At 46.2% G+C, this 20,117-nt stretch overlaps 1 protein-coding gene across 7 annotated transcripts in view; it reads left to right on the top strand.

The window, feature by feature from the left end:
* Positions 1-20,117, top strand: part of ddb2 (damage-specific DNA binding protein 2) — a 64,727-nt gene that overhangs the window by 38,156 nt on the left and 6,454 nt on the right. For 4 of the 7 annotated variants that reach the window (XM_045705952.1, XM_045705957.1, XM_045705951.1 and 1 more), the window contains 4 exons: positions 13,046-13,237; positions 16,074-16,240; positions 19,219-19,318; positions 19,639-19,816. In XM_045705952.1, the coding sequence (XP_045561908.1) occupies positions 13,046-13,237; positions 16,074-16,240; positions 19,219-19,318; positions 19,639-19,816 (637 nt within the window). Of the gene's footprint in view, positions 1-13,045; positions 13,238-13,690; positions 13,837-16,073; positions 16,241-19,218; positions 19,319-19,638; positions 19,817-20,117 lie in introns of all 7 variants that reach the window. The other 3 variants (XM_045705953.1, XM_045705956.1, XM_045705954.1) reach the window with 2 other exon arrangements.

Raw genomic sequence — 20,117 nt, 5'->3', positions numbered from 1 at the left:
CAGTAGTGTGACAGCTGGTAGGGTGACTAGGGAACAGTAGTGTCTAACAGCTGGTAGGGTGACTAGAGAACAGTAGTGTCTAACAGCTGGTAGGGTGACTAGGGAACAGTAGTGTCTAACAGCTGGTAGGGTGACTAGGGAACAGTAGTGTAACAGCTGGTAGGGGGACTAGGGAACAGTAGTGTAACAGCTGGTAGGGGGACTAGGGAACAGTAGTGTCTAACAGCTGGTAGGGTGACTAGGGAACAGTAGTGTGGCAGCTGGTAGGGTGACTAGGGAACAGTAGTGTCTAACAGCTGGTAGGGTGACTAGGGAACAGTAGTGTAACAGCTGGTAGGGGGACTAGGGAACAGTAGTGTAACAGCTGGTAGGGTGACTAGGGAACAGTAGTGTCTAACAGCTGGTAGGGGGACTAGGGAACAGTAGTGAGACAGCTGGTAGGGTGACTAGGGAACAGTAGTGTAACAGCTGGTAGGGTGACTAGGGAACAGTAGTGTAACAGCTGGTAGGGTGACTAGGGAACAGTAGTGTCTAACAGCTGGTAGGGTGACTAGGGAACAGTAGTGAGACAGCTGGTAGGGTGACTAGGGAACAGTAGTGTAACAGCTGGTAGGGTGACTAGGGAACAGTAGTGTGACAGCTGGTAGGGTGACTAGGGAACAGTAGTGTGACAGCTGGTAGGGTGACTAGGGAACAGTAGTGTCTAACAGCTAGTAGGGTGACTAGGGAACAGTAGTGTAACAGCTGGTAGGGTGACTAGGGAACAGTAGTGTGACAGCTGGTAGGGTGACTAGGGAACAGTAGTGTCTAACAGCTAGTAGGGTGACTAGGGAACAGTAGTGTAACAGCTGGTAGGGTGACTAGGGAACAGTAGTGTCTAACAGCTGGTAGGGTGACTAGGGAACAGTAGTGTAACAGCTGGTAGGGGGACTAGGGAACAGTAGTGTCTAACAGCTGGTAGGGTGACTAGGGAACAGTAGTGTCTAACAGCTGGTAGGGTGACTAGGGAACAGTAGTGTCTAACAGCTGGTAGGGTGACTAGGGAACAGTAGTGTCTAACAGCTGGTAGGGTGACTAGGGAACAGTAGTGTCTAACAGCTGGTAGGGGGACTAGGGAACAGTAGTGTCTAACAGCTGGTAGGGTGACTAGGGAACAGTAGTGTAACAGCTGGTAGGGGGACTAGGGAACAGTAGTGTCTAACAGCTAGTAGGGTGACTAGGGAACAGTAGTGTAACAGCTGGTAGGGTGACTAGGGAACAGTAGTGTGACAGCTGGTAGGGTGACTAGGGAACAGTAGTGTGACAGCTGGTAGGGTGACTAGGGAACAGTAGTGTAACAGCTGGTAGGGTGACTAGGGAACAGTAGTGTAACAGCTGGTAGGGTGACTAGGGAACAGTAGTGTCTAACAGCTGGTAGGGTGACTAGGGAACAGTAGTGTAACAGCTGGTAGGGTGACTAGGGAACAGTAGTGTAACAGCTGGTAGGGTGACTAGGGAACAGTAGTGTAACAGCTGGTAGGGTGACTAGGGAACAGTAGTGTAACAGCTGGTAGGGTGACTAGGGAACAGTAGTGTAACAGCTGGTAGGGTGACTAGGGAACAGTAGTGTCTAACAGCTGGTAGGGTGACTAGGGAACAGTAGTGTAACAGCTGGTAGGGTGACTAGGGAACAGTAGTGTAACAGCTGGTAGGGTGACTAGGGAACAGTAGTGTCTAACAGCTGGTAGGGGGACTAGGGAACAGTAGTGTCTAACAGCTGGTAGGGGGACTAGGGAACAGTAGTGTCTAACAGCTGGTAGGGTGACTAGGGAACAGTAGTGTCTAACAGCTGGTAGGGTGACTAGGGAACAGTAGTGTAACAGCTGGTAGGGTGACTAGGGAACAGTAGTGTAACAGCTGGTAGGGTGACTAGGGAACAGTAGTGTCTAACAGCTGGTAGGGTGACTAGGGAACAGTAGTGAGACAGCTGGTAGGGTGACTAGGGAACAGTAGTGTAACAGCTGGTAGGGTGACTAGGGAACAGTAGTGTGACAGCTGGTAGGGTGACTAGGGAACAGTAGTGTGACAGCTGGTAGGGTGACTAGGGAACAGTAGTGTCTAACAGCTAGTAGGGTGACTAGGGAACAGTAGTGTAACAGCTGGTAGGGTGACTAGGGAACAGTAGTGTGACAGCTGGTAGGGTGACTAGGGAACAGTAGTGTCTAACAGCTAGTAGGGTGACTAGGGAACAGTAGTGTCAACAGCTGGTAGGGTGACTAGGGAACAGTAGTGTAACAGCTGGTAGGGGGACTAGGGAACAGTAGTGTCTAACAGCTGGTAGGGGGACTAGGGAACAGTAGTGTCTAACAGCTGGTAGGGTGACTAGGGAACAGTAGTGTAACAGCTGGTAGGGGGACTAGGGAACAGTAGTGTCTAACAGCTAGTAGGGTGACTAGGGAACAGTAGTGTAACAGCTGGTAGGGTGACTAGGGAACAGTAGTGTGACAGCTGGTAGGGTGACTAGGGAACAGTAGTGTGACAGCTGGTAGGGTGACTAGGGAACAGTAGTGTAACAGCTGGTAGGGTGACTAGGGAACAGTAGTGTAACAGCTGGTAGGGTGACTAGGGAACAGTAGTGTCTAACAGCTGGTAGGGTGACTAGGGAACAGTAGTGTAACAGCTGGTAGGGTGACTAGGGAACAGTAGTGTAACAGCTGGTAGGGTGACTAGGGAACAGTAGTGTAACAGCTGGTAGGGTGACTAGGGAACAGTAGTGTAACAGCTGGTAGGGTGACTAGGGAACAGTAGTGTAACAGCTGGTAGGGTGACTAGGGAACAGTAGTGTCTAACAGCTGGTAGGGTGACTAGGGAACAGTAGTGTAACAGCTGGTAGGGTGACTAGGGAACAGTAGTGTAACAGCTGGTAGGGTGACTAGGGAACAGTAGTGTCTAACAGCTGGTAGGGGGACTAGGGAACAGTAGTGTCTAACAGCTGGTAGGGGGACTAGGGAACAGTAGTGTCTAACAGCTGGTAGGGTGACTAGGGAACAGTAGTGTCTAACAGCTGGTAGGGTGACTAGGGAACAGTAGTGTAACAGCTGGTAGGGTGACTAGGGAACAGTAGTGTAACAGCTGGTAGGGTGACTAGGGAACAGTAGTGTCTAACAGCTGGTAGGGTGACTAGGGAACAGTAGTGAGACAGCTGGTAGGGTGACTAGGGAACAGTAGTGTAACAGCTGGTAGGGTGACTAGGGAACAGTAGTGTGACAGCTGGTAGGGTGACTAGGGAACAGTAGTGTGACAGCTGGTAGGGTGACTAGGGAACAGTAGTGTCTAACAGCTAGTAGGGTGACTAGGGAACAGTAGTGTAACAGCTGGTAGGGTGACTAGGGAACAGTAGTGTGACAGCTGGTAGGGTGACTAGGGAACAGTAGTGTCTAACAGCTAGTAGGGTGACTAGGGAACAGTAGTGTAACAGCTGGTAGGGTGACTAGGGAACAGTAGTGTAACAGCTGGTAGGGGGACTAGGGAACAGTAGTGTCTAACAGCTGGTAGGGTGACTAGGGAACAGTAGTGTCTAACAGCTGGTAGGGTGACTAGGGAACAGTAGTGTAACAGCTGGTAGGGTGACTAGGGAACAGTAGTGTCTAACAGCTGGTAGGGTGACTAGGGAACAGTAGTGTCTAACAGCTGGTAGGGTGACTAGGGAACAGTAGTGTCTAACAGCTGGTAGGGTGACTAGGGAACAGTAGTGTAACAGCTGGTAGGGTGACTAGGGAACAGTAGTGTAACAGCTGGTAGGGTGACTAGGGAACAGTAGTGTGACAGCTGGTAGGGTGACTAGGGAACAGTAGTGTAACAGCTGGTAGGGTGACTAGGGAACAGTAGTGTAACAGCTGGTAGGGTGACTAGGGAACAGTAGTGTAACAGCTGGTAGGGTGACTAGGGAACAGTAGTGTCTAACAGCTGGTAGGGTGACTAGGGAACAGTAGTGTAACAGCTGGTAGGGTGACTAGGGAACAGTAGTGTAACAGCTGGTAGGGTGACTAGGGAACAGTAGTGTCTAACAGCTGGTAGGGTGACTAGGGAACAGTAGTGTAACAGCTGGTAGGGTGACTAGGGAACAGTAGTGTCTAACAGCTGGTAGGGTGACTAGGGAACAGTAGTGTAACAGCTGGTAGGGTGACTAGGGAACAGTAGTGTAACAGCTGGTAGGGTGACTAGGGAACAGTAGTGTAACAGCTGGTAGGGGGACTAGGGAACAGTAGTGTCTAACAGCTGGTAGGGTGACTAGGGAACAGTAGTGTCTAACAGCTGGTAGGGGGACTAGGGAACAGTAGTGTAACAGCTGGTAGGGTGACTAGGGAACAGTAGTGTAACAGCTGGTAGGGTGACTAGGGAACAGTAGTGTCTAACAGCTGGTAGGGTGACTAGGGAACAGTAGTGTAACAGCTGGTAGGGTGACTAGGGAACAGTAGTGTCTAACAGCTGGTAGGGTGACTAGGGAACAGTAGTGTCTAACAGCTGGTAGGGGGACTAGGGAACAGTAGTGTAACAGCTGGTAGGGGGACTAGGGAACAGTAGTGTAACAGCTGGTAGGGTGACTAGGGAACAGTAGTGTCTAACAGCTGGTAGGGTGACTAGGGAACAGTAGTGTCTAACAGCTGGTAGGGTGACTAGGGAACAGTAGTGTCTAACAGCTGGTAGGGTGACTAGGTAACAGTAGTGTCTAACAGCTGGTAGGGTGACTAGGGAACAGTAGTGTCTAACAGCTGGTAGGGTGACTAGGGAACAGTAGTGTAACAGCTGGTAGGGTGACTAGGGAACAGTAGTGTCTAACAGCTGGTAGGGTGACTAGGTAACAGTAGTGTCTAACAGCTGGTAGGGTGACTAGGGAACAGTAGTGTCTAACAGCTGGTAGGGTGACTAGGGAACAGTAGTGTAACAGCTGGTAGGGTGACTAGGGAACAGTAGTGTAACAGCTGGTAGGGTGACTAGGGAACAGTAGTGTCTAACAGCTGGTAGGGTGACTAGGGAACAGTAGTGTAACAGCTGGTAGGGTGACTAGGGAACAGTAGTGTCTAACAGCTGGTAGGGTGACTAGGGAACAGTAGTGTCTAACAGCTGGTAGGGTGACTAGGGAACAGTAGTGTAACAGCTGGTAGGGTGACTAGGGAACAGTAGTGTCTAACAGCTGGTAGGGTGACTAGGGAACAGTAGTGTAACAGCTGGTAGGGTGACTAGGGAACAGTAGTGTGACAGCTGGTAGGGTGACTAGGGAACAGTAGTGTAACAGCTGGTAGGGTGACTAGGGAACAGTAGTGTAACTGCTGGTAGGGTGACTAGGGAACAGTAGTGTAACAGCTGGTAGGGTGACTAGGGAACAGTAGTGTAACAGCTGGTAGGGTGACTAGGGAACAGTAGTGTCTAACAGCTGGTAGGGTGACTAGGGAACAGTAGTGTAACAGCTGGTAGGGTGACTAGGGAACAGTAGTGTAACAGCTGGTAGGGTGACTAGGGAACAGTAGTGTAACAGCTGGTAGGGTGACTAGGGAACAGTAGTGTCTAACAGCTGGTAGGGTGACTAGGGAACAGTAGTGTCTAACAGCTGGTAGGGGGACTAGGGAACAGTAGTGTCTAACAGCTGGTAGGGTGACTAGGGAACAGTAGTGAGACAGCTGGTAGGGTGACTAGGGAACAGTAGTGTAACAGCTGGTAGGGTGACTAGGGAACAGTAGTGTCTAACAGCTGGTAGGGTGACTAGGGAACAGTAGTGTGACAGCTGGTAGGGTGACTAGGGAACAGTAGTGTAACAGCTGGTAGGGTGACTAGGGAACAGTAGTGAGACAGCTGGTAGGGTGACTAGGGAACAGTAGTGTAACAGCTGGTAGGGTGACTAGGGAACAGTAGTGTCTAACAGCTGGTAGGGTGACTAGGGAACAGTAGTGTAACAGCTGGTAGGGTGACTAGGGAACAGTAGTGTGACAGCTGGTAGGGTGACTAGGGAACAGTAGTGTGACAGCTGGTAGGGTGACTAGGGAACAGTAGTGTAACTGCTGGTAGGGTGACTAGGGAACAGTAGTGTAACAGCTGGTAGGGTGACTAGGGAACAGTAGTGTAACAGCTGGTAGGGTGACTAGGGAACAGTAGTGTCTAACAGCTGGTAGGGTGACTAGGGAACAGTAGTGTAACAGCTGGTAGGGTGACTAGGGAACAGTAGTGTAACAGCTGGTAGGGTGACTAGGGAACAGTAGTGTAACAGCTGGTAGGGTGACTAGGGAACAGTAGTGTCTAACAGCTGGTAGGGTGACTAGGGAACAGTAGTGTCTAACAGCTGGTAGGGGGACTAGGGAACAGTAGTGTCTAACAGCTGGTAGGGTGACTAGGGAACAGTAGTGAGACAGCTGGTAGGGTGACTAGGGAACAGTAGTGTAACAGCTGGTAGGGTGACTAGGGAACAGTAGTGTCTAACAGCTGGTAGGGTGACTAGGGAACAGTAGTGTGACAGCTGGTAGGGTGACTAGGGAACAGTAGTGTAACAGCTGGTAGGGTGACTAGGGAACAGTAGTGAGACAGCTGGTAGGGTGACTAGGGAACAGTAGTGTAACAGCTGGTAGGGTGACTAGGGAACAGTAGTGTCTAACAGCTGGTAGGGTGACTAGGGAACAGTAGTGTAACAGCTGGTAGGGTGACTAGGGAACAGTAGTGTAACAGCTGGTAGGGTGACTAGGGAACAGTAGTGTCTAACAGCTGGTAGGGTGACTAGGGAACAGTAGTGTGACAGCTGGTAGGGTGACTAGGGAACAGTAGTGTAACAGCTGGTAGGGTGACTAGGGAACAGTAGTGTCTAACAGCTGGTAGGGTGACTAGGGAACAGTAGTGTAACAGCTGGTAGGGTGACTAGGGAACAGTAGTGTCTAACAGCTGGTAGGGTGACTAGGGAACAGTAGTGTCTAACAGCTGGTAGGGTGACTAGGGAACAGTAGTGTAACAGCTGGTAGGGTGACTAGGGAACAGTAGTGTAACAGCTGGTAGGGTGACTAGGGAACAGTAGTGTGACAGCTGGTAGGGTGACTAGGGAACAGTAGTGTAACAGCTGGTAGGGTGACTAGGGAACAGTAGTGTAACAGCTGGTAGGGTGACTAGGGAACAGTAGTGTCTAACAGCTGGTAGGGTGACTAGGGAACAGTAGTGTAACAGCTGGTAGGGTGACTAGGGAACAGTAGTGTGACAGCTGGTAGGGTGACTAGGGAACAGTAGTGTCTAACAGCTGGTAGGGTGACTAGGGAACAGTAGTGTCTAACAGCTGGTAGGGTGACTAGGGAACAGTAGTGTCTAACAGCTGGTAGGGTGACTAGGGAACAGTAGTGTAACAGCTGGTAGGGTGACTAGGGAACAGTAGTGTAACAGCTGGTAGGGTGACTAGGGAACAGTAGTGTCTAACAGCTGGTAGGGTGACTAGGGAACAGTAGTGTAACAGCTGGTAGGGTGACTAGGGAACAGTAGTGTAACAGCTGGTAGGGTGACTAGGGAACAGTAGTGTAACAGCTGGTAGGGTGACTAGGGAACAGTAGTGTAACAGCTGGTAGGGTGACTAGGGAACAGTAGTGTCTAACAGCTGGTAGGGGGACTAGGGAACAGTAGTGTCTAACAGCTGGTAGGGGGACTAGGGAACAGTAGTGTCTAACAGCTGGTAGGGGGACTAGGGAACAGTAGTGTAACAGCTGGTAGGGTGACTAGGGAACAGTAGTGTAACAGCTGGTAGGGTGACTAGGGAACAGTAGTGTAACAGCTGGTAGGGTGACTAGGGAACAGTAGTGTCTAACAGCTGGTAGGGTGACTAGGGAACAGTAGTGTCTAACAGCTGGTAGGGTGACTAGGGAACAGTAGTGTCTAACAGCTGGTAGGGGGACTAGGGAACAGTAGTGTCTAACAGCTGGTAGGGTGACTAGGGAACAGTAGTGTAACAGCTGGTAGGGGGACTAGGGAACAGTAGTGTCTAACAGCTGGTAGGGTGACTAGGAAACAGTAGTGTGACAGCTGGTAGGGTGACTAGGGAACAGTAGTGTGACAGCTGGTAGGGGGACTAGGGAACAGTACTGTGACAGCTGGTAGGGGGACTAGGGAACAGTAGTGTAACAGCTGGTAGGGTGACTAGGGAACAGTAGTGTGACAGCTGGTAGGGGGACTAGGGAACAGTAGTGTCTAACAGCTGGTAGGGTGACTAGGGAACAGTAGTGTAACAGCTGGTAGGGTGACTAGGGAACAGTAGTGTCTAACAGCTGGTAGGGTGACTAGGGAACAGTAGTGTCTAACAGCTGGTAGGGTGACTAGGGAACAGTAGTGTGACAGCTGGTAGGGTGACTAGGGAACAGTAGTGTGACAGCTGGTAGGGGGACTAGGGAACAGTAGTGTAACAGCTGGTAGGGTGACTAGGGAACAGTAGTGTAACAGCTGGTAGGGTGACTAGGGAACAGTAGTGTCTAACAGCTGGTAGGGTGACTAGGGAACAGTAGTGTCTAACAGCTGGTAGGGTGACTAGGGAACAGTAGTGTGACAGCTGGTAGGGTGACTAGGGAACAGTAGTGTCTAACAGCTGGTAGGGTGACTAGGGAACAGTAGTGTCTAACAGCTGGTAGGGTGACTAGGGAACAGTAGTGTGACAGCTGGTAGGGTGACTAGGGAACAGTAGTGTAACAGCTGGTAGGGTGACTAGGGAACAGTAGTGTGGCAGCTGGTAGGGTGACTAGGGAACAGTAGTGTAACAGCTGGTAGGGTGACTAGGGAACAGTAGTGTAACAGCTGGTAGGGTGACTAGGGAACAGTAGTGTAACAGCTGGTAGGGTGACTAGGGAACAGTAGTGTCTAACAGCTGGTAGGGGGACTAGGGAACAGTAGTGTAACAGCTGGTAGGGTGACTAGGGAACAGTAGTGTCTAACAGCTGGTAGGGGGACTAGGGAACAGTAGTGTAACAGCTGGTAGGGTGACTAGGGAACAGTAGTGTAACAGCTGGTAGGGTGACTAGGGAACAGTAGTGTAACAGCTGGTAGGGTGACTAGGGAACAGTAGTGTCTAACAGCTGGTAGGGTGACTAGGGAACAGTAGTGTAACAGCTGGTAGGGTGACTAGGGAACAGTAGTGTAACAGCTGGTAGGGTGACTAGGGAACAGTAGTGTAACAGCTGGTAGGGTGACTAGGGAACAGTAGTGTAACAGCTGGTAGGGTGACTAGGGAACAGTAGTGTAACAGCTGGTAGGGTGACTAGGGAACAGTAGTGTGACAGCTGGTAGGGTGACTAGGGAACAGTAGTGTAACAGCTGGTAGGGTGACTAGGGAACAGTAGTGTCTAACAGCTGGTAGGGTGACTAGGGAACAGTAGTGTCTAACAGCTGGTAGGGTGACTAGGGAACAGTAGTGTGACAGCTGGTAGGGTGACTAGGGAACAGTAGTGTGACAGCTGGTAGGGGGACTAGGGAACAGTAGTGTAACAGCTGGTAGGGTGACTAGGGAACAGTAGTGTCTAACAGCTGGTAGGGTGACTAGGGAACAGTAGTGAGACAGCTGGTAGGGTGACTAGGGAACAGTAGTGTAACAGCTGGTAGGGTGACTAGGGAACAGTAGTGTCTAACAGCTGGTAGGGTGACTAGGGAACAGTAGTGTCTAACAGCTGGTAGGGTGACTAGGGAACAGTAGTGTCTAACAGCTGGTAGGGTGACTAGGGAACAGTAGTGTCTAACAGCTGGTAGGGTGACTAGGGAACAGTAGTGTCTAACAGCTGGTAGGGTGACTAGGGAACAGTAGTGTAACAGCTGGTAGGGTGACTAGGGAACAGTAGTGTAACAGCTGGTAGGGTGACTAGGGAACAGTAGTGTAACAGCTGGTAGGGTGACTAGGGAACAGTAGTGTCTAACAGCTGGTAGGGTGACTAGGGAACAGTAGTGTGACAGCTGGTAGGGTGACTAGGGAACAGTAGTGTAACAGCTGGTAGGGTGACTAGGGAACAGTAGTGTAACAGCTGGTAGGGTGACTAGGGAACAGTAGTGTAACAGCTGGTAGGGTGACTAGGGAACAGTAGTGTAACAGCTGGTAGGGTGACTAGGGAACAGTAGTGTAACAGCTGGTAGGGTGACTAGGGAACAGTAGTGTAACAGCTGGTAGGGTGACTAGGGAACAGTAGTGTCTAACAGCTAGTAGGGTGACTAGGGAACAGTAGTGTCTAACAGCTGGTAGGGTGACTAGGGAACAGTAGTGAGACAGCTGGTAGGGTGACTAGGGAACAGTAGTGTAACAGCTGGTAGGGTGACTAGGGAACAGTAGTGTCTAACAGCTGGTAGGGTGACTAGGGAACAGTAGTGTCTAACAGCTGGTAGGGTGACTAGGGAACAGTAGTGTCTAACAGCTGGTAGGGTGACTAGGGAACAGTAGTGTCTAACAGCTGGTAGGGGGACTAGGGAACAGTAGTGTAACAGCTGGTAGGGTGACTAGGGAACAGTAGTGTAACAGCTGGTAGGGTGACTAGGGAACAGTAGTGTCTAACAGCTGGTAGGGTGACTAGGGAACAGTAGTGTCTAACAGCTGGTAGGGTGACTAGGGAACAGTAGTGTAACAGCTGGTAGGGTGACTAGGGAACAGTAGTGTAACAGCTGGTAGGGTGACTAGGGAACAGTAGTGTCTGACAGCTGGTAGGGTGACTAGGGAACAGTAGTGTAACAGCTGGTAGGGTGACTAGGGAACAGTAGTGTAACAGCTGGTAGGGTGACTAGGGAACAGTAGTGTAACAGCTGGTAGGGTGACTAGGGAACAGTAGTGTCTAACAGCTGGTAGGGTGACTAGGGAACAGTAGTGTAACAGCTGGTAGGGTGACTAGGGAACAGTAGTGTCTAACAGCTAGTAGGGTGACTAGGGAACAGTAGTGTCTAACAGCTGGTAGGGTGACTAGGGAACAGTAGTGAGACAGCTGGTAGGGTGACTAGGGAACAGTAGTGTAACAGCTGGTAGGGTGACTAGGGAACAGTAGTGTAACAGCTGGTAGGGTGACTAGGGAACAGTAGTGTCTAACAGCTGGTAGGGTGACTAGGGAACAGTAGTGTCTAACAGCTGGTAGGGTGACTAGGGAACAGTAGTGTCTAACAGCTGGTAGGGTGACTAGGGAACAGTAGTGTGACAGCTGGTAGGGTGACTAGGGAACAGTAGTGTGACAGCTGGTAGGGTGACTAGGGAACAGTAGTGTCTGACAGCTGGTAGGGTGACTAGGGAACAGTAGTGTCTAACAGCTAGTAGGGTGACTAGGGAACAGTAGTGTCTAACAGCTAGTAGGGTGACTAGGGAACAGTAGTGTAACAGCTGGTAGGGTGACTAGGGAACAGTAGTGTAACAGCTGGTAGGGGGACTAGGGAACAGTAGTGTCTAACAGCTGGTAGGGTGACTAGGGAACAGTAGTGTGACAGCTGGTAGGGTGACTAGGGAACAGTAGTGTAACAGCTGGTAGGGTGACTAGGGAACAGTAGTGAGACAGCTGGTCGGGTGACTAGGGAACAGTAGTGTATCAGCTGGTAGGGTGACTAGGGAACAGTAGTGTCTAACAGCTGGTAGGGTGACTAGGGAACAGTAGTGTAACAGCTGGTAGGGTGACTAGGGAACAGTAGTGTCTAACAGCTGGTAGGGTGACTAGGGAACAGTAGTGTCTAACAGCTGGTAGGGTGACTAGTGAACAGTAGTGTCTAACAGCTGGTAGGGTGAGTAGGGAACAGTAGTGTAACAGCTGGTAGGGTGACTAGGGAACAGTAGTGTCTAACAGCTGGTAGGGTGACTAGGGAACAGTAGTGTGACAGCTGGTAGGGTGACTAGGGAACAGTAGTGTAACAGCTGGTAGGGTGACTAGGGAACAGTAGTGTCTAACAGCTGGTAGGGTGACTAGGGAACAGTAGTGTAACAGCTGGTAGGGTGACTAGGGAACAGTAGTGTCTAACAGCTGGTAGGGTGACTAGGGAACAGTAGTGTAACAGCTGGTAGGGTGACTAGGGAACAGTAGTGTCTAACAGCTGGTAGGGTGACTAGGAAACAGTAGTGTCTAACAGCTGGTAGGGTGACTAGGGAACAGTAGTGTAACAGCTGGTAGGGTGACTAGGGAACAGTAGTGTGACAGCTGGTAGGGTGACTAGGGAACAGTAGTGTAACAGCTGGTAGGGTGACTAGGGAACAGTAGTGTCTAACAGCTGGTAGGGTGACTAGGGAACAGTAGTGTCTAACAGCTGGTAGGGTGACTAGGGAACAGTAGTGTAACAGCTGGTAGGGTGACTAGGGAACAGTAGTGTAACAGCTGGTAGGGTGACTAGGGAACAGTAGTGTAACAGCTGGTAGGGTGACTAGGGAACAGTATTGTAACAGCTGGTAGGGTGACTAGGGAACAGTAGTGTGACAGCTGGTAGGGTGACTAGGGAACAGTAGTGTAACAGCTGGTAGGGTGACTAGGGAACAGTAGTGTAACAGCTGGTAGGGTGACTAGGGAACAGTAGTGTGACAGCTGGTAGGGTGACTAGGGAACAGTAGTGTAACAGCTGGTAAGGTGACTAGGGAACAGTAGTGTAACAGCTGGTAGGGTGACTAGGGAACAGTAGTGTAACAGCTGGTAGGGTGACTAGGGAACAGTAGTGTAACAGCTGGTAGGGTGACTAGGGAACAGTAGTGTGACAGCTGGTAGGGTGACTAGGGAACAGTAGTAGTTTCTCAACAGCTGAATAATGTTTGTTGGCTTTCTTCAGATTTCAGGCTTTTACCAAATCGTGTTGAAAAAAACAGGTTCATTACTCTGAGCTTTTAAACACAATGTACATTAGTGACATCTGCTGGTTAAGCAAATGAAAAGCAGCGTGTTCATACAGACGTACGATGGTTTTTGGGAAACAGCTCTGAGATTTAACGATGTTTTAACGACAAACAGAGCCTTAAGATGTTTTTAGGGGAAACCCGGGACTAAAAGAAGAAATTGAGGGTCTAACAAACTCTTTTCTCGGCATCATCATCATCATCATCATCAGTAGGTGATATCTTATTTTCCTTCCCCAGTGTCTCCAGAAGCCGTTTGTACGTACCCTGTCCTCCTATACGCTCCACCGTACAGCCAGTCCGTTTGACCGGCGGGTCACCTGTCTGGCGTGGCACCCCTCACACCCCACCACCCTGGCGGTAGGCTCCAAGGGAGGAGACGTAGTCCTCTGGGACTACAGCGTGATCAACAAGACCAGCTTCATACAAGGGGTGAGAATAACCTGATAACACGTCTGGAAAGACTGGTCTCATCGTTACAACCAGCGACGCCAATTGGCCGATGGGTTACTAATGAGTGCATGCTTATTCGTTTTCTCGTTTGACCGTTGTGTGCCTAGAAGTTCAGGATGATACACACAAATAATACAATCGTTTAAATCGGTCTGTGTTACTGTTTAGGAACACTGTAATCGATCATATTTTTAATAACATTTGACTTTGAAATCCTTTTTACATCAACCGTCCCCACACAGTATTGATAGTATGCTTCACATATGACACATAGTATCGGGTCTACTTTGGATGTGTCCCAAATGGCACCCCATTTCTCATTTAGTGCACTACTTTTGTCCAGGTCTCTGGTCAAAAGTAGTGCACTAAATAGGGAATAGGATGTGATTTGGGACCAGTCTCTCCTCCTGTGTGTGTGTGTTTTTTATGCAGGTTGGTCCTGGAGGCTCTATTACAGCTCTGAAGTTTAACCCTTACAACCCCACTCAGCTGTTCACCTCATCTGTCAGGGGAACCACCACGCTGCAGGATTTCAATGGGACCACTCTCCGCGTGTTTACCAACACAGAGTCATGGGAGTAAGAGATGGACCTTGTCCCAAATGGCACTCTATTTATTTTAGTGCCCTTCTTTAGACCCTTGTTCCCTATTTAGTGCCCTACTTTAGACCCTTATTCCCTATTTAGTGCCCTACTTTAGACCCTTGTTCCCTATTTAGTGCCCTACTTTTGACCAGGGCCCTATTCCCTATTTAGTGCCCTATTTTAGACCAGGGCCCTATTCCCTATATAGTGCACTACTTTAGACCAGAGCCCTATTCCCTATATAGTACACTACTTTAGACCAGAGCCCTATTCCCTATATAGTACACTATTTTAGACCAGGGCCCTATTCCCTATTTAGTGCACTACTTTAGACCAGAGCCCTATTCCCTATATAGTACACTACTTTAGACCAGAGCCCTATTCCCTATATAGTACACTACCTTTGACTAGACCAGGGCCCTATTCCCTATTTAGTGCGCTGCTTTTGACCAGGGGCCATAAGGTATAAAGTCGAGCTGGGAGGGAATACTACTATTGCACTATTTGTTTTCCATGTCAGAAATGAAAACAGGAAGCAGACCAAACTCTGTGGTCCTTTAAGAACCTGCTGTATGTAATGTATTGCTCAGCTTGGAGAAATGAATGTGACTCTGGATTACAACGTAATGATGCTTGTTTACAACAACAGGACTGTTTTCCTAAAACAAGTTATATAACGGCTTGGTGTTGTTTCCTTGTCCACCTGTACTAACGAGTTTCACCCTTCTGGTATCGGTCCTGGTCTAGTCAAAGGTAGTGCACTATATAGGGAATAGGGCCCTGGTCTAGTCTAAAATAGGGCACTAAATAGGGAATAGGGCCCTGGTCTAGTCTAAAATAGGGCACTATATAGGGAATAGGGCCCTGGTCTAGTCTAAAATAGTGCACTATATAGGGAATAGGGCCCTGGTCTAAAATAGTGTACTATATAGGGAATAGGGCTCTGGTCTAAAGTAGTGTACTATATAGGGAATAGGGCTCTGGTCTAAAGTAGTGCACTATATAGGGAATAGGGCTCTGGTCTAAAGTAGTGCACTATATATAGGGAATAGGGCTCTGGTCTAAAATAGTGCACTATATAGGGAATAGGGCTCTGGTCTAAAGTAGTGTACTATATAGGGAATAGGGCTCTGGTCTAAAGTAGTGTACTATATAGGGAATAGGGCTCTGGTCTAAAGTAGTGCACTATATAGGGAATAGGGCTCTGGTCTAAAGTAGTGCACTATATAGGGAATAGGGCTCTGGTCTAAAGTAGTGCACTATATATAGGGAATAGGGCTCTGGTCTAAAGTAGTGCACTATATAGGGAATAGGGCTCTGGTCTAAAGTAGTGTACTATATAGGGAATAGGGCTCTGGTCTAAAGTAGTGCACTATATAGGGAATAGGGCTCTGGTCTAAAGTAGTGCACTACATAGGGAATAGGGTTCCATAGGGCTCTGGTCTAAAGTAGTGCACTATATATAGGGAATAGGGCTCTGGTCTATTGTAGTGTACTATATAGGGAATAGGGTTCCATAGGGCTCTGGTCTAAAGTAGTGCACTATATAGGGAATAGGGTGCCATAGGGCTCTGGTCTAAAGTAGTGCACTATATAGGGAATAGGGCTCTGGTCTAAAGTAGTGCACTATATATAGGGAATAGGGCTCTGGTCTAAAGTAGTGCACTATATAGGGAATAGGGCTCTGGTCTAAAGTAGTGCACTACATAGGGAATAGGGTTCCATAGGGCTCTGGTCTAAAGTAGTGCACTATATATAGGGAATAGGGCTCTGGTCTATTGTAGTGTACTATATAGGGAATAGGGTTCCATAGGGCTCTGGTCTAAAGTAGTGCACTATATAGGGAATAGGGTGCCATAGGGCTCTGGTCTAAAGTAGTGCACTATATAGGGAATAGTGTGCCATTTGGGATGTAAAACAAGGCCCTTTTTCTCAACACCTTATCAAGATAGAACGAGTGTAGTTAGAACAGAACACTGGCTTCTGATAGGCTCGCGTTTCTCTGGACAGGACTGTCATTGGCCTAGGTTGGATTCACTAGGCACACCAACTGGAAGACAACTGACTGAAACAGGAAGGAACAACCCGGAACTTGTCCAATAACAAACGCATTTTTTGGTTGTTTTTTCCGTTGCTGTAGGAACCCAGGCGTTTTTTTACTTATTGTCCTGTGATAAGCCTGCACGCTAGTGATCAACACTGGGATTGGTCTGTTTGTGTTCATCATGCAGAAAGGAGCCGGGGATTTTATTGGAGGGATGACGTTTAGCCCGACGGACCCGTCCAAGGTCTACCTGGCGTCCGGTGACGGTACACTGACCGAGCAGAGCTTTCAGGGCGGTCCAGCAACGGTTCTGTCCAGAGTCCAGGACTGTGGACATGATCACCACAATGTCTGGTGAGGATGCAGGCCCTACTTAGGATGGCGTCAGAAATGGCACCCTATTCACTAGATAGTGCACAACTTTAGACGATAGCCCTATGGGCCCTAGTCAAATATTCCCTAGATAGTGCACTACTTTAGACCAGAGCCCTATGGCACCCTATTCCCTAGATAGTGCACTACTTTAGACCAGAGCCCTATGGAACCCTATTCCCTATATAGTGCACTACTTTAGACCAGAGCCCTATGGAACCCTATTCCCCATGTAGTGCACTACTTTAGACCAGAGCCCTATGGAACCCTATTCCCTAGATAGTGCACTACTTTAGACCAGAGCACTATGGAACCCTATTCCCTAGATAGTGCACTACTTTAGACCAGAGCCCTATGGAACCCTATTCCCTAGCTAGTGCACTACTTTAGACCAGAGCACTATGGAACCCTATTCCCTAGATAGTGCACTACTTTAGACCAGAGCACTATGGAACCCTATTCCCTAGATAGTGCACTACTTTAGACCAGAGCACTATGGAACCCTATTCCCTAGATAGTGCACTACTTTAGACCAGAGCCCTATGGAACCCTATTCCCTAGATAGTGCACTACTTTAGACCAGAGCCCTATGGAACCCTATTCCCTAGATAATGCACTACTATAGACCAGAGCACTATGGAACCCTATTCCCTAGATAGTGCACTACTTTAGACCAGAGCACATGGGGTGTAAAATACTGTAGGATTGCTGGTGTGTGATTGACTGTAAAAACCTCAGGACATGTCTTTCTCAGTAGACCATTTCAGGAAAGGGATGTAATCAGATATATGATGGTTGATAGGAATAAACTATATAAAAAATACATATCAGTTCAACGCAAATAAATATATATATAAATAAATAAATATAAATAAATATAAATAAATATATATAAATAAATATAAATAAATATATATAAATATAAATATATATATAAATAAATATAACTAAATAAATATAAATAAATATAAATAAATATATATAACTAAATAAATATAAATAAATATATATAAATAAATATATATAACTAACTAAATATAAATAAATATATATAAATAAATATATATAAATATAAATATATAAATATGTATAACTAAATAAATATAAATATATATATATATATATAAATAAATATAAATAAATATATATAAATAAATCTAAATATATATGAATAAATATAAATATATATAAATAAATATATATAAATAAATATATATAAATAAATATATATAAATAAATATATATAGATAAATATATATAAATATAAATATATATATATATATATAACTAAATAAATATAAATAAATATATATAACTAAATAAATATAAATAAATATAAATATATATAAATAAATATAAATATATAAATATATATAAATAAATATATATAAATATATATAAATAAATATAACTATATATATATATATATATATATATATATATAAATATATATAAATAAATATAACTATATAAATAAATATAACTATATAAATATAACTAAATAAATATATATAGAAATAAATATACATAAATAAATATATATAACTAAATATATATAAATATAAATAAATATATATAAATACATATATATAAATACATAAATAAATATATATACATATATTTATTTATGTCCTTTATATAAATAAATATATATAAAGGACAACTAGTAACTAAATAACGAAGGACTGTATAAAAAAGGATAATGATAATTGCTCACAAACTAGGCGGTGGTGGTCGAACACATGGCAACCCTTAGAACACTATGCAAAGGAAGTCAACCCCCGAATGCAAAACGCACTTAGTCGGGAACACTTCCGCGGAGAGGACTAGACACTAGTGATGGGACGATTGATACCGCAGCTCCGATGACGTTTTAAAAAATAAAATAAAAAATAAAATAAAAAGTATCACTGATCTGACACAGTGTACTATGCTTGTTTCAAAGTAACATTTACCACGTGGTCAATGACGTCTGTAGATTCGTTTGATCACGTGCTTTTTCAAACCGTGTGTTGTAAAATGTTCTGGGATTTCCGTTTGCTTTCTTCGATTCCAAGTTGATAAATATTGTTGAGGGGGAAAAAATAAATAAAAGTCCATATGAACACGCTGCTTTTCATTTGCTTGACCAGCAGATGTCACTAATGTACATTGTGTTTAAAAGCTCAGAGTAATGAACCCGTTTTTCAACACGATTTGGTAAAAGCCCCCAAAAAAGCTTCAGAAAAGCCTTGGTTTCCCATCACTACTATAAACTACACGACAAAACACTTCTCCAAACACTTCTCAAAACACTTCTCCAAACACTTCACTCAGTCCATTAGATAGCCACCTTGGTTAGAATCAGGTGAGCCTACTTAAAGTGTGTGTGTGTGGGGTGGGGGGGAGTAGTCCTTCCCTTCAGGAAACAGGAAGTGGGTGGTGACGGGTGATAGGTGGAGAGTCAGGAAGTGGGTGGGGGATGTTTTACATAGGTCTATGGTCAAAAGTATTGTTCTATATAGGGGATAGGATGCCATTTGGGATGCAGGCTAGGCGCCAGACAAATGTCAACTTATGTTATTAAGGCAAAATACGCAACTAGTGCACTTAGTAGTGTCTGTCTGATGATAAAGAAGACGTAGGCTGAACTTTCACATTCTGTTGATTAGTACGACTAAAAAGTTGAGTGTTGGCTGAATTTATTGATGAGGATAATCCCGATATACTGCTGTGTAGATGAGTCAGTGATAGTCAGTCTCTCTCTCTCTCTCTCTGTTCCAGTCTGTGGTATTGCTGTGTAGATGAGTCAGTCTCTCTCTCTCTGTTCCAGTCTGTGGTATTGCTGTGTAGATGAGTCAGTGATAGTCTCTCTCTCTGTTCCAGTCTGTGGTACTGTGTAGATGAGTCAGTCTCTCTCTCTCTGTTCCAGTGTGTGGTATTGCTGTGTAGATGAGTCAGTCTCTCTCTCTCTGTTCCAGTCTGTGGTATTGCTGTGTAGATGTGTCGTTGAGCAGACAGATGCTGGTGACAGGAGACAACATAGGACGAGTCTTATTGCTGGGCATGGATGGACACCAGGTACAGTACTGTAGAATGTATTTCTACTGTAGTCTACACTATAGCTACAGTAATGAATGGGCCAGAGGGATGTACTGTTTAAATGAAATGTACTCCTTCAGTAGTTAGTTAGCATGTACAATTTAAATGTTCTATATTTTGTTGTGTTTTCATGTTCTGAGAATAAGACAATTCTATAAAAATTATAAAAAAATTAAAAAAGAAATTATAAAAATGCATGACTACATTAGACACAGTTTTGACAGTTCCAACGATCTCATTTCATTTACTGACGTTGTTCTTGAAGATGCTGTTAAACCCTCTGCACTCCCCCCTCGTAGGTCTTCAACGAGAAGTTACACAAGGCTAAAGTGACCCATGCTGAATTCAACCCTCGCTGCGATTGGTTAATGGCGACAGCGTCTGTTGACCACACGGTGAAGCTGTGGGACCTGAGGAACATCAAAGACAAGAACAGTTACCTCCACGAGATGGTTCATGACAAAGCTGTTAACTCGGGTACTATATCAAGTGCTACGGTAGCTCTCTCCTATCCTACATTTACGAAGTGTTTTCATCTTGACCACTGTGTCGTAAAGTAAGCTGTAATGCAGTTCGACTTGTAGCTAAACGACACTATGGAACACTACTGTAATTTTAAAGCGGATAGAGAAAGCGTTATCTTTGAGCAGTTATTTTTATATTTTATATTTTGTATTTGTGTTTTTTTTCTTCCTGTTGTGATGGTGTCAACCGGTTTCTATTTGAAAAAGTTTTGCCTCCCAATATTTGTGTATATAATTCATTAGTTTGTTTGATG

This window comes from Salmo salar, chromosome ssa23 (genome assembly GCF_905237065.1).
Source record: "Salmo salar chromosome ssa23, Ssal_v3.1, whole genome shotgun sequence".
NCBI lineage: Eukaryota > Metazoa > Chordata > Actinopteri > Salmoniformes > Salmonidae > Salmo > Salmo salar.
This window is presented reverse-complemented; position numbering and strand designations above follow the sequence as displayed.